Raw genomic sequence first — 15,813 nt, 5'->3', positions numbered from 1 at the left:
AAAGTTGGAGGGAAACAGGCACGCCGGGAAATGAGAAGAGTAAGATAGAGAAAGGCAGAAAGCAAGGAATAAAAAGGCATGTCAGAAGTCCCCTGATTTAAGAGGCTGTTAGCTCCCCCACCCTGGAGAGAGAACCATGTTCCTCAACCCCTTGGAGCAGTCACCAATCTCCATGCCTTCATTTCATCTCACATACAACCCACAATGCACTGCCCTTGAGTGCCTCTGCAATTAGACTACTGCTATGGCAACCAGCTGCCTAGCCTGCTTGCCTTTTCAATTTAGATTGAGAGAGAGAGAGAGAGAGAGAGAGAGAGAGAGAGAGAGAGAGAGAGAGAGAGAGAGAGAGAGAGAGAGAGAGAGAGAGAGAGAGAGAGAGAGAGAGAGAGAGAGAGAGAGATGGGGGGGTGAGGAGAGAACAGACAAATGTTAAGACCATAAAACCTTTACATCAATCATGTCTATGCCTGGAATTAAATGGCCGATGGTTTTTTTTTCTGCAAATGGCTAATCGATGCATTCCATCTGAAAACGTAGAAGCCCACCTCAATTCCATGCAAATCCATAGATCAACAAGCCAACAGCAAGACATAACCTCCAAACCCTGAGATGAATGAGCGTTTGTATCTCGGTCCTTCTAGCTTTTCATCTCTCTCTCTGTCTCTCTCTGTTTACCCTTCGGTTACTTTCCATCCCTTTTTCTCACCTTCTCATCTGCTGAAGCACCAATGAGTGCTGACATATCCAATGTGCTCTCACCAGCATGGAGCACTTACACAACAGGGCATGAATTCCCAGGGTGACCAGAGGGGTTGGGGTTGGATTCATAGCCTGCTGAGGAGGATTCATTGCCTGCTTAGTTCCCTAAACGAGGGAAGTTTATATGGACAGACCCTCGCTCCCTCGATTTTGATACCACAATGCAATACGATTGTGACGTCAACGCATATTGTGTTTAATTTACCCCACCAAAAAACAACTCTAAGATGTCATAGAGTTGTTTTTGGTGGGGTAAATGAAATGCCTTTAATTAAACAACCCAAACACACCTATATACATATAGAATGCTGCATTAAACAATTTCGTAAGGTAAAAAAATATATAATAAATCAACCCCATAGTGGATTCTAAGTGATCAAGGGCTTGGCACGTTCCAATTCAGCCTATTGCAAAGGTTCCGCCAGTAGTGGGCAATCATGTCACGTAAGCAATCACATCCGAGTGAACGAGGCGGAGGGAAGTTAGCGAGTGAAGGGCATGACAATTTTGGACTGGAACTCTACCACCTTTATAACCTCAAGCAAGGCAATTAACTCTGGCACAAACTGCTTGTATGCTTTTTCCCCCAGTACACTTTCCTGGGTTAACTCACATATTCAGGATGTCATAAAGTCCAATAGTTCACAAAAAACATAACAAAAGATATAGGAGAGAGTAGGACCAGTTGTCACAATCTCTCTACATTCAAATATTATATATAATCTCTAACTATAAGGTTTGGCGTCAAAAGTCCAATTGTGCATTTTCTCCAGCAGTAGTTTTGTGTCTAGTTCGTTATTAAACGGAAATAGCGACAGATATTTTTTTCATATTTTGGCATACATCCAGATGTAACAAATTATTGAAAAATAAAAAATTAAAATATATATATAGGACTGGGTCTTGGTTTAATTAATTGGTTGTTGATTGGATTTGGAGATATGGCTGTTGCACTTAAAAATAAATGCAAGCATGAAGTTGATTATGGAGGGGCAGGGTTCAAGGGTACTAAATGATTGAAGAATTCTGCCATCAGAATTGCGTCATCAGAGAAGTCTGTCATTTCACTTGGAGATTATGAGTCATGACATTTTAATGAAAGCTACACTGTAACTTTTTTTTAAATTAATAAAATTTAAATAATGAGTGAGTACAACATAAAACCATCTCCCAAATAGTGTTTCCCTTTCGAATGGGAACTTGCACTGCGTTTGGAGGTCCCACACTATGGAGAATGCCTTCAGAGTGACCGGTGTTTGAAGCGTGTATCCAAACACGACAATGACATTGGCCGGCGACAGCCTCTAATGTTATAGTGTTTCTAGAGGCTAGTACAATGGAAACCAGCACAAAATGCTTCAAAAAGTGTGTGCCCCCGCGTCAGAGGTATCAGACACCTGGGGACTCGCATGACTTGTGCGTGAGGGAACCGGGTTACATACGTAACCTGAGATGATATTACAGATTTCATTATTAGGACAGTTTTTATGTTGTTAGTGACATTCATACTGAAGGCAATCTTCTGTAACCATGGGCACAGCGCTGCACTTCAAGCCATCAGATTAATTCGTGCAGAATAGCGAAGCCAAAGCACAACTCACGTAATTACCAAAACAATGTTCCTCCTTAACATTCCATATGACATTCCCCCACGGAAGAAAATTTTGAAAAATAACCCCTGAAATGATGACTTCTGGTGAATATTGTGGAAACTAATTGATATTTAGATGAATATATTTCATACATTATAGCATATTATAATAGGCCTACAACTTATTAGGCCTATATATTTATAGAATAGCAAAGTAGGCCTAATCAATATAAAAGACTGAACCACATAGATGTGAAATATAGGCTATCATGGTCATTTTGCCAACAATGAACCATGGATTTGTTTAGTTTATAATACGTTTTATTTGTAACTTAAACAAATACAAAATATATCATTCAAAACTCATCGGCTTAGATTGCATTTGAAGAAAAATAAACACAACCGTTTTCTGTAGCCTTATGCAATAGAATTACACTTCTAGAATGTTCTTTCCAGTGCAAAAAATAATATTTTTTATTTAATTAGACAACATTTTAAGGAAGTGTAGTGCAAATATCTTTATATAATTATACTTCCATTATAGTTAACTTTCTTTCCAGTGCAAAACAATAATACATAAAAAAAACAGCTAATAAAGAAAATATAGAATATTGCACTCAAATACTGCATTCAAGCAACACAACACCTGTATGTATATTTTTGTGCTCTTTTCTTTTTCGCCGGCTGCTCGGAGGTAGTCATTTGTACATTTCCCGCTGTTGTCACTTGTCGTCATCGTTGCTACGATACGTGACTCACAATGACTGAAACGACCAATTAAAAGGGCATTCTCTGATGATGTTCCAAGATGTTGAAAACGCTACGCTGATCATAGACAAACAGGGGGACAAATTAATATCTTCCGCACCGTCAGGTATTTTTTTCTTATCATAGCCTACAATTGTCTTCATTCATAGTCTGATGTGTCTGTCATGGATTTGCACTGAATTGATTCTCAAAAATATGGAACAAAGTGAGTTCCGTATCAGTTCAATACGGAACAAGACTTTTATGTGTCAAATACGGGACCATTCCGTATTATACGGAACGGTTGGCAACCCTTAGCAAGATGCCCTGTTGAAAAATGTGTGATATATGGTTTATTTAAACTGCTAAATTATTATTATTATTATTATTATTATAAAAAATTATTGTGACATATGTGAAGGGGAGGAGAATTTATATGTGCGTCAGGCTTCTCTACAAGAAAGTCTTCCGCATGGGATCCACCTGTGTATCCTCGCTCATAGCTTCTCTGGAAGTATCCTCGCTTCTCGCCTCCTCACGTAGCAGTTAGAGAATTGGAAAGTCCTTCAAGATGGCTACCTTTGATCAGTTTCCGGGTCACAGAATGGAGGACGGAGGAGCGAAGAAACGAAGAAGCATCAGTTTGAATATTGAGAAGCTCCTCTAGTCGGGGTTTATTTTGCAATAACAACCGACTGGATGCGCATTATCCTTTACATTTTATTTGTTAACCAAATAGTATTTTTTGGAACATTTTATATTTTTGTAGTTTCATAAATTGTGTTGTGTGTTGCAATTGTTTTACTTGTTTAGACTTTCCTGAAGAGACTATAATAGGCAGTTTAAAGGCACACTATGCAGTTCCCGTTTTTCTCAAACAGCGACCCCTAGAGTCGTATACTTGTATTTAACGTCATAGGTTGTTGATGTATGTGACGTCGTGCCGTAAAGCAAGTCGTGATTCTCGCGAGATTTGTCGGGCACCACCTCTCAAACTTGCATTGCACATAGTGTGCCTTTAATTGCAGGTTCCATTGTGACCCTCTATGCTACCTAATGTACATGTGACACCATTGTGGCACCATGCCCCACAACTTAAAGCATCAGTCTTGTGTTCAGCAAGATGAACCTAATTACCATTATCACTCTCAAAAACTGTATGAACATACAAATGCTTTTCATATGCTTTTCAGCATCTTCTGCGAATCCAACTATTAATACATGTGTTTGTATGTATATCAGTTGGTTCAGTAGGCTACCTGACACATTTAGACTTGACTCCAACCCTGTAATCAAACCTCGCCGTCGTCATGGCAGCCAAACAGTATTACCAGCAATGTGCAAGTGCCTACAGCTCTTTTGCGCTCTCATTGGATTATTGAGCCCATCATTAAGAAGTGTTGTTAGAATGAAAACAGGATTTTGTGTGTGTGTGTGTGTGTGTGTGTGTGTGTGTGTGTGTGTGTGTGTGTGTGTGTGTGTGTGTGTGTGTGTGTGTGTGTGTGTGTGTGTGTGTGTGTGTGTGTGTGTGTGTGTGTGTGTGTGTGTGTGTGTGTGATGTGTGAAGACTGGGCCTGTGTTGATGTGATCAATTTGACTGGAAGCTAATCAGGAGTTAGTGAACAGATTACACAGTTGTTCAAATGGTCAGTTGATGTTTGAGTAAGACAGCGAGAACCTCTGTGGCCAGCGAGACGGTCATATGGGGGAAAGAGATCTTATATTTTTGATCTCTTTAAGCTTTGTTGTGTTTGCAGGAAAATAAACAGTTAAAGATTTTAAAATTGTTTGGGTTGCATTATTACATTAGAGGTCGACTGATAAACCGTTTTGGTGTCAAATTTGTTTATTATTAGGATAAACCCCTTGAGATGTATCATCTCGTTTTCGAGGGGTGCCCTTTTACAGATTAATGGCACTGATTGTCGCTTTGTTGAACTATCAGTTACCCCTCTTTAGATTAATTAAAATCACTGAGTTTTTTTGAGACATAACTATGATCATCCAACGTACTTTTGATTGTCTTCGTCTTGACTATCTTATCGACGTACTATCGATTACTTGCTTCAGAAGTCAATAGTCAAGTCAAGTCACCTTCATTTATATAGCGCTTTTAACAATATGAATTGTTTCAAAGCAGCTTTAAAGTGATAATAGGAAATTACAGTAACAGAGATTGTTTTGGCTTTACAGCAGCTCTAGAATAAAGTTATTGTCCAGCTTAAGTTAGTTTTGATTGATTGATTCACTTCCGTTGCGAAGATCATTAGTTATTAACTTAGGGGCCGCTAACACAACACCGCTCTAACAGAAAACCCTCAACACGCTCCGGCCGCCCATCCGCACAAAACGGTGCCCGGTGGCTCGAGAACGCAGTGTTGACAGAACCGCAGTGGCAACCACACGGAAGCAACAATAGTTAGGAAGCGGTCCACTAGACATTCTACTAACTATATGTTACTTTGCAACTACATGTCAACTAACTCTCATTAGAGTATTATTAGATTGTTAATTTAGAGTTAGGGTTAGTAGAATAAGATGACACTTGCAAAGCTACTTATAGTCAGTACAATGTATGTTTGGGGGGGGGGGGGCATCAAAATAAAGTGTTAGCATATATTAGCAGACAGTCTACTTATACTCTAATGACTGGAATTTGTCATTTTAATAGTAGGCAGAATGTCTAAAGTGGACTATCAAAATGTTTATGTATTTTATTTATTTTAATAAGTCATTATTGTTAATTTTCTCATTAAGTAGACAGTTTTAATTGATATTATTGATTTTAAAAACAATCTGTGATTAAAAACAATCTGTCATATGTTCCAGTTTTAGTTATTAAAATAGGCAAAAACAACTTTCGGTTAACCTTTAATATAAAGAAATATATTTTGCAATCAGATATCTCGAGATATCATGAAATCAATTAAGGTGAGGGTAAAATCTCATAACATATAACCAACTGTAATAAACCATAAATTATCGATTAAAATACAGAAAAACCAAGAGTAAACACGATATGCATGCTTTGTGTAAAAAAAAAATGTAACTAAAAAATAAAGTCTTATCATTATAAGTTGTCATATAAAGAAGGTTTATGCTGTAATTCGTTCCCCACATCTGAGAAGGTCCCACACTGTCATGTTACAGCGCTTTCAGGCCTGATATCCCACCACTGCTAAAGGGATTTACTGTGTGCATGTGTGCTGTGACTGGACTAGGATAGAGCCTTCCATAGATGAATACACACACACACACACACACACACACACACACACACACACACACACACACACACACACACACACACACACACACACACACACACACACACACACACACACACACACACACACACACACACACACACACACACAGAGCTCACACGTGTACACAGCCACACTCAATCCAGCATCCATCCCTCTCAGGGACGTCACAGGAAATAGAATCAAACAACGGTGACCAGAAAGAATCGCAATTTGCCACATCATATTTTCTGGTTGAGAGAACTCTCTTCTTTTTATGTCTGTCTCTCATTTATCTCTCTCACCTTCTCTCTCTCTCACCCCAGTCGTTTCACTGTTTTCCTCTCCTCTCTGACAATAACTTTGCTTTCCTGTCAGTATATATTAAATAAAAATGTGGTAAATTAAATGCAAAAGAGTAATTTATTAGCCAACAATTATTTGGCCAATTTATTGACCAACATATCCAGTAAAATAATAAAAACCTCCTTAAAACAACACATTTACTTGTGATGCAACATTGTGCAAGATAAAAATAAAATAAAATAAAAAACTCCTGAATTAATTTTGAAATATAAATGAGACCTTATGAATATCAGGCCACAAAACGAAAGTTCTGCAGTGATCGACAACATTAAATGTATCATATCAGATTATCAAAACATTAGTCCAAAAACTATAATGATCTGTTATAAGCCCGTTGGATATATAATCATTTAATTCAACTTATAAACACTGAGATCTGAGTCTCAGCAATAGAACATGACAGTTTCAATGGAAATTTTTTATTCACAGTTTTAATTTGACCAGTTACTATGGCTACTGTAGATATCTGATGGATTCATTCAACACCCCAAAACATGTATAACACAATGGATCAATGAATAATTTGGGGTAGATGACTGACCTTGATGTCTCATCTCACTTTCAAATCAGTCACACCTGATGTGACTAAGCTGTCATGAAAGGATACGCAGTTATAGAACGGCTCATCTATGTTGAAGGCTGAGGCGATGATAAAGCCAGGTCACTTAATGCTATAGAGTGTTTGTTAATGTCACCAGAATTTCCAAAAACAAAGACTGTTTCCAGATATGTAATACCAGTATTCCTGTAGCTAAAACATTAGAGCATGGCGCTTACAATGCCAATGTCATGGGTTCAATTCCCTGGGAAAGCAAGAAGTGAAAATATGTGTAACTTGAATGCATGTGGTGGTATAGGGCAAATCTTGAGCTGAAGCGGCTAGTATGCACATTATAAAAAACAACTGTCCTTTTGAAGTATTCTTTCTTTCTTTCTTTATATTATTTTAAAGGTCCCATTGCATAGATTATTTTATTAATTTAGAATGTTTCCTGGGGTGCCCTTATAATGTTAGTATGTTTTTTAGATCAAAAGATGTTATAATTTAGAAATAAAAGGCATATATCCTAGCCTGATTTTAGTCTGCTGTGAGACTTCAGTGTAAACGCCCTCTGCTGTGATTGGCTGACATGCTTGCATATGAAATATCTTGCACTACATGTGTAACTCTCTCGAAAACTTTTACTATTACAGCTATTATACGTTTTTACTATTACAGCGAATTACTATTACTATTACTATTACTATTACTATTACTATTACGACATTACTATTTACCATTAACAAATCGTGATAAGTTTTTTTAAGTATTTAGATCTATTCCCATCACATAAAAGGTCGCAGTGATGAGCATTGAGCAGATGACAGCCTGTTGATCGCGTGAATGAAGATCTTTTTTCAGTTTCTGCACTCTCACTAATGATTTCACCAATGAAATCATGAGGTAAGTCCAGTAAGAGCTTTGTTGTGCAGTGTAACAGCGTCATTGATTTCATAACGAGTTTTGGCAAGTGTCCAGAAAAACCCGCGCTGTGTGATTGACAGCTTGGGCAACAGGAAAGGGATTGTTCTTTGATCGCTTTCTGTATATAATGTTATATTTTTCACAGTTTAAGTAAGATTATTTTCATCCTACCAAGAGAAACGATGTGAAGTTGATATTTTAGTCACTGGCTTGATTTACTGATGCATAAACAGTATTGAACAACTTTGAGAGAAAGATTATCTGTCTGAACTTGAACAATTACACATCAGAAATTTACATAACCCACTGGTTCTTCAGAGGCTTGGATGAAGGAACTAAAAAAATACTTTTGTGTTCATTTGTACATCCAAACACTGAGCAACTGCCATGCTTCGTTCGTTTGCAAGCCACGATGTCTCTCGAGGAAAACCAATATCGCGTATTAAGTTCGCGCAGCTAATTTTCTCATGGGTGGGCCAAATTCTCTTTGCGGGCAAAGAAGAGAAAGGGGAGGTAACCTTTGGTCCCCTTTGGTAATGGTCCCCCAGTGTCTAGACATTTTGATGGGTGTAAACCAAGCCCTGGATATTTTTGAGAAAATGAAAGCTCAGACGGGCGAATCTAGAAATCTTCCCCTTATGTCGTCATAAGGGGAAGATTTCTAGATTCGCCCGTCTGAGCTTTCATTTTCTCAAAAATACCCAGGGCTTGGTTTACACCCATCAAAACGTCTAGACACTGGGGGACCATAGGCAGGCTAGGGAAACTCATATTAAGGTTAAAAAACCTCATAAAGTGAAATTTTCATGCAATGGGACCTTTAAACAAGAAAAGATACAAATAAAATAAAATATAAAAATACAATAAGTATGTTGCAACATACCGAAGAAAAAAACAATATCTATAAAGTATTATAAACAAAAATTACAGTATGTCCGAAAAGGAGCGAGATGAAACAGATTAAGTATTAATGTAAACACAGCCATTTATGTCTTAAGTCTATGTAAACAGATGGGAAAAAAACAGATGCGTCAAATATGTGCAGTGAAAATGCAGCTTAAAATAACTGTAACAATTACATGAACTAATTCATAACTAGTAAATAACTAGATAATAGCATTAACTAAACCATATTGACAAGAAAAAGAGAAAACCCCACTGCACTTCGCGGATAACTTTAGATTTAATAAGCCATTTAGAACTGAGCATGTTAGACTCTTTAATGTTAGACATTAAAGAAATTCACAATAAAGCTATTTTACTGGCAATACAGTAGTTTGTTTTCATTTCTGAATCGATAATAATGTATTATTTTGAAAAATCATGCTGTAAAGACAATGCTAATAATTGAATTAGTAATTTGTTTCTTTGTTATTTATTTTATTACTGATTGTCTTGAATAACTTGAGTAACTGTTGTCTTGAATAACTATGTTTACTGGACTTTTGGAAGGTTTAATGTTCCATTTGGTAACATCTGGTAACATCTGTACTCAAATGTGTTCAATAACTTCTGGTGGCTGTGGTACTGAAATTGTAATAGAAACTTTTTTGGTAGTTCTCTCAAAAAAGCGAGAGATCACGTGCTCTCTGTTGAAAGTGAATGGGATCACGCCATTTTGATGTGTTGCTTGCAGCATGAACGGGCCTTAAGGATGCATGTTATTGATCTTATTGTGAACAATTCATTCGTGCGTTTTTTTATTTTTATTTTTTATTTACCTCATTATTTTTTATCAAAATGTCTAAACTCTTCTAGTGAAACGTCAGACTTCTCTCTTGTGACTTGAACTTGCCCTTAATTGCAATTGACTGCAAGCTCACATTCTGTCTCCTTCAAATCAGCAACACATTTTTTTTCTTTTTCGATAATCCGTTTCATTCAGACGTATGTCACAATACGAAAGAAAAGATCTATCGCTACTTCCATTTCATCACCAATAATTTAATGACACTGTTTAATGTAATCTTAGGTCAATTTCAAAAATAATATCCATTTTTCATACTGTACAGCATGATTGTTCACTGTAGGGTTCCTTGTACTTTCTGCAAATTAAGTTGGGACAAGAGAAAGTATTGTGACAATACACATTTTATCATTAAAGCTATTTAAATTCAGACAAAATGAAACAAACTACAAAAATGCAAAGAGTTTGTCTTACAGTTTTAAAGAAAATGAAGGATTATCACAATTTTCAATGTTACTACATCTAAATGTCACTAAGCATCAATGTCAGCTACATCTAAAAAAAAGAAATCACAGAACAGGTTTGAATTTAACAAGGCATAGACTTATACATGAAGATCTGTTACTTGAGGGGGTGGTCTTGAAATCAGGTCAAGCCCCACACCAATGTAGCCTCAGTTAAATCTCAGCACGCTGTCTGCGCCAATGGCCACAGTGCCTCTTCTAAGCATTTAATTATCAAATTGCATGATGGAAATCTCCCCACTGCTCCATTCTCTATGACAACAAACATTTGCATTGTAAATATCACTCCAGAGGAGAGGAGGGGAAGAGAGAGATGGATTCCGGTCCATGCTCCCGAGGGCGAATATAAGAGAGACATGCTTTCGCCTTACATGAGCATATCAGTGCTGAGATCACATAATAGTCCCTGAGAAACTTTATCTTTCCAGCCCACAGAGTAAAATCAAAAAAGGTAGAAGGTTAGGAAAGAAAAAAAGAGAAAGAAATCTGTTTGTCTTGAGCTTAATGGTTGCTGTAGAGTATTTACGGCTGTATTACCTGAAATTCAATGCCATAGTTCTCCCTGCAGAAGTCTCGTAGTTTGGGATAGACATGTTCTTTCAGAGCATTTCTCTCTGCTTCTGTATCTGTGACAACAAACAAAACACAAACAGACATGAATATTCAGAAAGGGAAAACAATCATCTGTAAATATTCATACATCTTTGTATGTAAGTCTTAGTTGCCAGATTTACTAAAGACACGCAGTGAGAAATTAGCAATGAAAAGGCATGGATAGGTTATTTTTGCAGCTGACCTTATTGCATATGCATTTGTAGGAGTTTCCCTTTCAGACACAAAATTTATGGGAGGAGAGTATTTAAATTAATCATGCAAGGTGATTTACTAAGGTTTGCGCTCGTCAATGTACTGGTAGTTGTCCATTATTTACCACCCAAAAAAAGCATGTCTTAAACCAGACGCTACCTGGTAGATTGCGTTGGTCATTATGGAAATTATCTGACTGCGACTGTGTTCTTTAATTTGCGTGTCGTCAGTAGATCACGTGCAGAACTTTCCACTCCCATCTGTGCTTTTTTAGAGTTGCGCTCACACACCAATTTGCCCTGTTTAGTAAATCTGCCCCTTAATCTGTATATGGATTTATTCAGATTTCTAAAAAAGGTGCACTTACAAAAAAGTGTGTCAATAACAAGGTACCGTGATGGTCTTTGATATTATATCATAGTTTCAATTCAATATATTCGGTATTTTGCAGTTTGGGTGTGTGGTTTTGTGAATTGTGTTAAGTATTTTGATAAAACCAGCCTAGTTTGCAAAATTGTGTGTTAGCAATTGGAAAAAAACTGTAAAAAGAAATGCATCAAATTGCCTCGCACAGACAGAGTTTTCTGAATGCTTCCATTTTGTAAAAATGATGTGTTACAGTACTAGTAACAGTACAGTACTTCTATTTTTCCAGGACACAGAGACGATGAAATGGAAGAAGCCTGTCAAATATTTCAGTTGATGTGTGCCAGCGGGGAACAGGCATGCAAGAGGATTTTACCCCTCTGCCTGGGTAGGGCCAGTGATGTGGACCAGATTCTCTGGCCTGACCCAGACCAAAGACGGGATGCTGAGGCGGAATGATATATATATATATATATATTTGTGTATGTGTGTGTATATGTTACTATACTGTGTAGTACATTAATGAATAAAAATGTGGCAATGTATTCATTGGTTGTCAAAACTTTCCAGCTTTGGAAATGTTGTTTTAAATTTATTGCACCAGTGTGTAAGACTATGTTGTAGTGTGTGTGTTTGTGAGGGCTTTGTGTGTGATATCTGAGGGCAAAGTTTGGTTTTTCACCAAGAGTGAATGGTTTTGAGTGTAGCTTCATTTTGACCTAAAAATAGGATGTTTGGGAAATTGGGTGAGACGTTATGGATTTGCGTTATGAGAATACAAGGCATAGTTTCAAGAAATGTGTTTAAGCAATCGAGAAAAACTGTATTTTCATTAGTTGCCAAAGCAACATTTAAAATTTTCGTTTTTTTTTTTTTTTTTTTTTTACTTTTCATCTAATATTTATATTTTATTCCAGCCTTTTTTTATACATTTTTAATAGTTATAGCTTAATTTTTAGTTAACAATAACAACCCTGTTAATGAATGATTACTGTAGTCATGTACCGTGGTATTTACATAGTACTTCAAACAATTCTATGGTGTTTCTGTCCAAAATACCACTGCAGTTCTTTCCCTCTCAGATACTTTCCATCATATGCATGAATGCTTATGAGCAAATCACATACAAACACTTCCAAACATCTCTCTTTTAGTCCCTGTCTTTTGCTGTCACTTCAACACTCTGTTCTTTTCTCAGGGGATAGCTGCCAGCAAGGCTTGAAAACAGAGATTCCCCGGCTTACACTGTAGTCACTACTGTTCTCTGCTGCTAGTAGCAGAGCAAAAACAAGCACGACGTCTGTGATCACATAGACAATCTGGGATTCAAAACCTGGAAATAAACAGAAAGTTGCAGGATTTTGAAAATGGTTGTTTATGAAATCTTTCTGTTCACGAGATGACATAAAACTAAGAAGTATTCAAATCAAATAAGTAAATTAGAGACATTGATGTGACTTGTCTTGGTTCAGATGGTCAATGTTCTTCTTCCGTTTAAGATCATCTCAAATCATGCTGGAGAACCTGATGATCAGGTATGACAAACAAACTTGTGCAGTTCATGCAGCCTGGCTGTCATTAAAGCAAAAGTCATTAAATTATTCAATTATTAATTCATTTGAACAAAAGTGTTACATAATACAAATGCAAAATAGCAGCATTTCCACTAATGCCTTCAGAATCTTGCACACAGCAGCAGTGTATGTCGTTGAATATTACATGATGCCCTTTGTCACAGAAAGTCAGGGCAATATGAGACAATATGAGAGTTGACACATTGAGGATACTCAGCCTTACTGTATTTACTACTGTACACAGCTGCTAGTACCAAGGCAAAAATAAACAAACACTCTCAAACACCCCCCCCCCCCCCTATTCACAAACCAATTAAAGCTGCAATTACAAACCTTTGACACCTAAAATAGTCTCTTATACGAATATGAAATTTGCTTTGATAAGATGACACTCTGATTTCGAGGTCGCATAGTAGATGATGCTTACTTACTTTCCCTTTCCAAATCCTCTATGCCTCTCTTGGTCTGCTAAGCTTTGATTTACCTTGGAATGAGAACGAATGGTAACTGAACTTGATTCTGAAGCATGGTTTTCTCTTCTACTTGTCAGTATCAGTTTGCTGTTGGTCAGGCTCTCTGATAGTTGATATTTCGACAGAGAACGGGAAAATCAGACTGGAGAGCTCTCTGTGGAAGATGAGGCCAATCATGTGCTCTGAACCCTCTGGGTACAGGCAGCAAACACAGCGTGTCACAGCTCACTACAGCAACTCTATCTGTGTCAGCCTAGTCAAGATTTTTGGCGGCTTTCATGTTTTAAATCTTTTATAACTTTCCATTCAGTTCTTTTTTGGGCTGTCCTATAAAGTATCTAGTCTCAGCCTATTACTTTTCTCTTTGCACTATGTTTTCCTGTGTAATGTTTTGTTCTTTTCCAGACTTTCTCAGTGATAAATGCTTTTTATCTTTCTATACTTTCATCTTGTTTTCACCCTAACAAAAACGATAAACTGACTATCCAAGCAAGCAAAGAACTTAAAAACATGCGGTCACAAAAAGGTAGAATTATCTCGTTCACTTTCAAAACCAAGCAGCTTTCTGTTCAACACAGTGAATTTACGTGACCAACTTGTAAAATAAGCAAGGGGAAATCTTTCATCCTCACGTGAAATTCATGATTGAAATGACTGGATTTCACTTACAATACTGGTCAAACAACAGTAAAAGTGACCACACCATTAGACATTTTATATAAGCACAAATGAAACAACAGAGGAGCTTGAACCTGTAACATCACTGGGAAGCTTCTTTTAAAAAGGCTATGGTCTTATAATGAAACGTTGAAATAATCTCCCCACATGCAACACACCATCCCCAGAACAAAAGAAAATCTTTAGACCGCTTTATTGTCCAGTTAGTAGACAAGACACGCATAGACTGGCAAAACACCAGGGAAAAGCACCTCGTAAGTAGATACTTTCATATAGTCATAAATGAATTAACGTGCCATGCACTGGGGAGCACTTTATACAGTGCATTTCCATAACAGATTGAAGCTTTCAAAATGTATCCATCAGGAAATTGTGTCAAAGATATAGGTTTGAAATGTGCATAGAGAGAAAGAAAAAGAAAAATAGAGAGACAGAGAGAAATGATAGGACCATCGGCTATATGAGCCGCTGTACTGGCCTTCACATTTACATGTTGCATGTTTGAAGTGTCTGATATGATTGAGAATGATAAAGAAAGATATAAAAAAGAGGAGAAAAAACTAGTGAGCTCATTCACTATGGGGGTGGGTGGTGCCAGTAAAGCTTTTATTGAACCAGATTGCAATGAATGGATAAAGGAAGGAAAGCGAGGAAAAATGAAGGAGGGCGTCGTGAAAGGCTGTAAGAAATAAAAGACTTGAACAAGACTTATAATTTCTATAATAAAGCCTTGTAGCCCCAATCAAAGCCTGAAAGGCTGACTTTAAACATCTCAGATGTATAGAAGAATTTGATTTTTTTTTTTAGCTCCCATGCATTTAAAGTGAACTTTGCAGGATTTAAAGTCTGTTCACACACAGAATTCATTTTTGCATTCATCTGTTGTTTTTCAATTGTTTTTCTGTCTAAACATATGCTAGATGCTAGATTTTTGACCATTATAACGTATCACATGTTTTTCTTTCTAGATATTTTTTCCCTTTTCACTCGCTCTATGCCTTTCTTGGTCTGCTAAGCTTTAATTATCATTGGAAATCTGAGCTTCTTTGCCATTTTATATGCATTATTTCAACCCTTCTGAAGCATACTTTTCTCTTCTACTTGTCTCAGTTTGCAATTCTTTAGGCGTTCTTTATTCTTTTCTGTGCGCTTCAGTTAACAGGTCAAAAAATGTCTAGATTTTTTGAAACGTAATAACGCATTCTGTGTGAATGTTTAAAAAAAATGTTTGGGTTAGCAATCTTTTGTCAAAAAGGAATAACTAATGTCACAATCCCTACCCTCTAAGCACCTGGCTCCATTTTGGCATGTATTCTAATGTTTCATGTGCCAATCATTTCTCAGTTAATAAAATCAGGTCCTGCAACATATTTCTTGTTGAATATAGACCCTTTTACAGTTGGTAAACATGGTGACATATTTGTGTGGGCGGAGCTTAGCTGGAGGCAGAAAGAACCCTCTGGCTGCTTCACTAACGTTAGTTTGCCAGTTTTGTTAGCTTGTTTTTTAACAATGACTGGAGAAAATCCTA

At 37.1% G+C, this 15,813-nt stretch overlaps 1 protein-coding gene across 1 annotated transcript in view; it reads right to left on the bottom strand.

Moving 5' to 3' along the window:
* The window catches only part of nwd2 (NACHT and WD repeat domain containing 2), a gene marked incomplete at both ends in the record, with an annotated part of 78,057 nt that overhangs the window by 50,915 nt on the left and 11,329 nt on the right, over nt 1-15,813 (bottom strand). Inside the window, one exon of the mRNA XM_081389481.1 lies at nt 10,922-11,010. Coding sequence (XP_081245607.1) covers nt 10,922-11,010 — 89 coding nt within the window. The remainder of the gene's footprint in view (nt 1-10,921; nt 11,011-15,813) is intronic.

Source organism: Scardinius erythrophthalmus, assembly GCF_964197995.2.
Source record: "Scardinius erythrophthalmus genome assembly, chromosome: 2".
Lineage (NCBI taxonomy): Eukaryota > Metazoa > Chordata > Actinopteri > Cypriniformes > Leuciscidae > Scardinius > Scardinius erythrophthalmus.
Note: the sequence above shows the minus strand (reverse complement) of the source record. Positions and strands in the feature narration are given on the sequence as shown.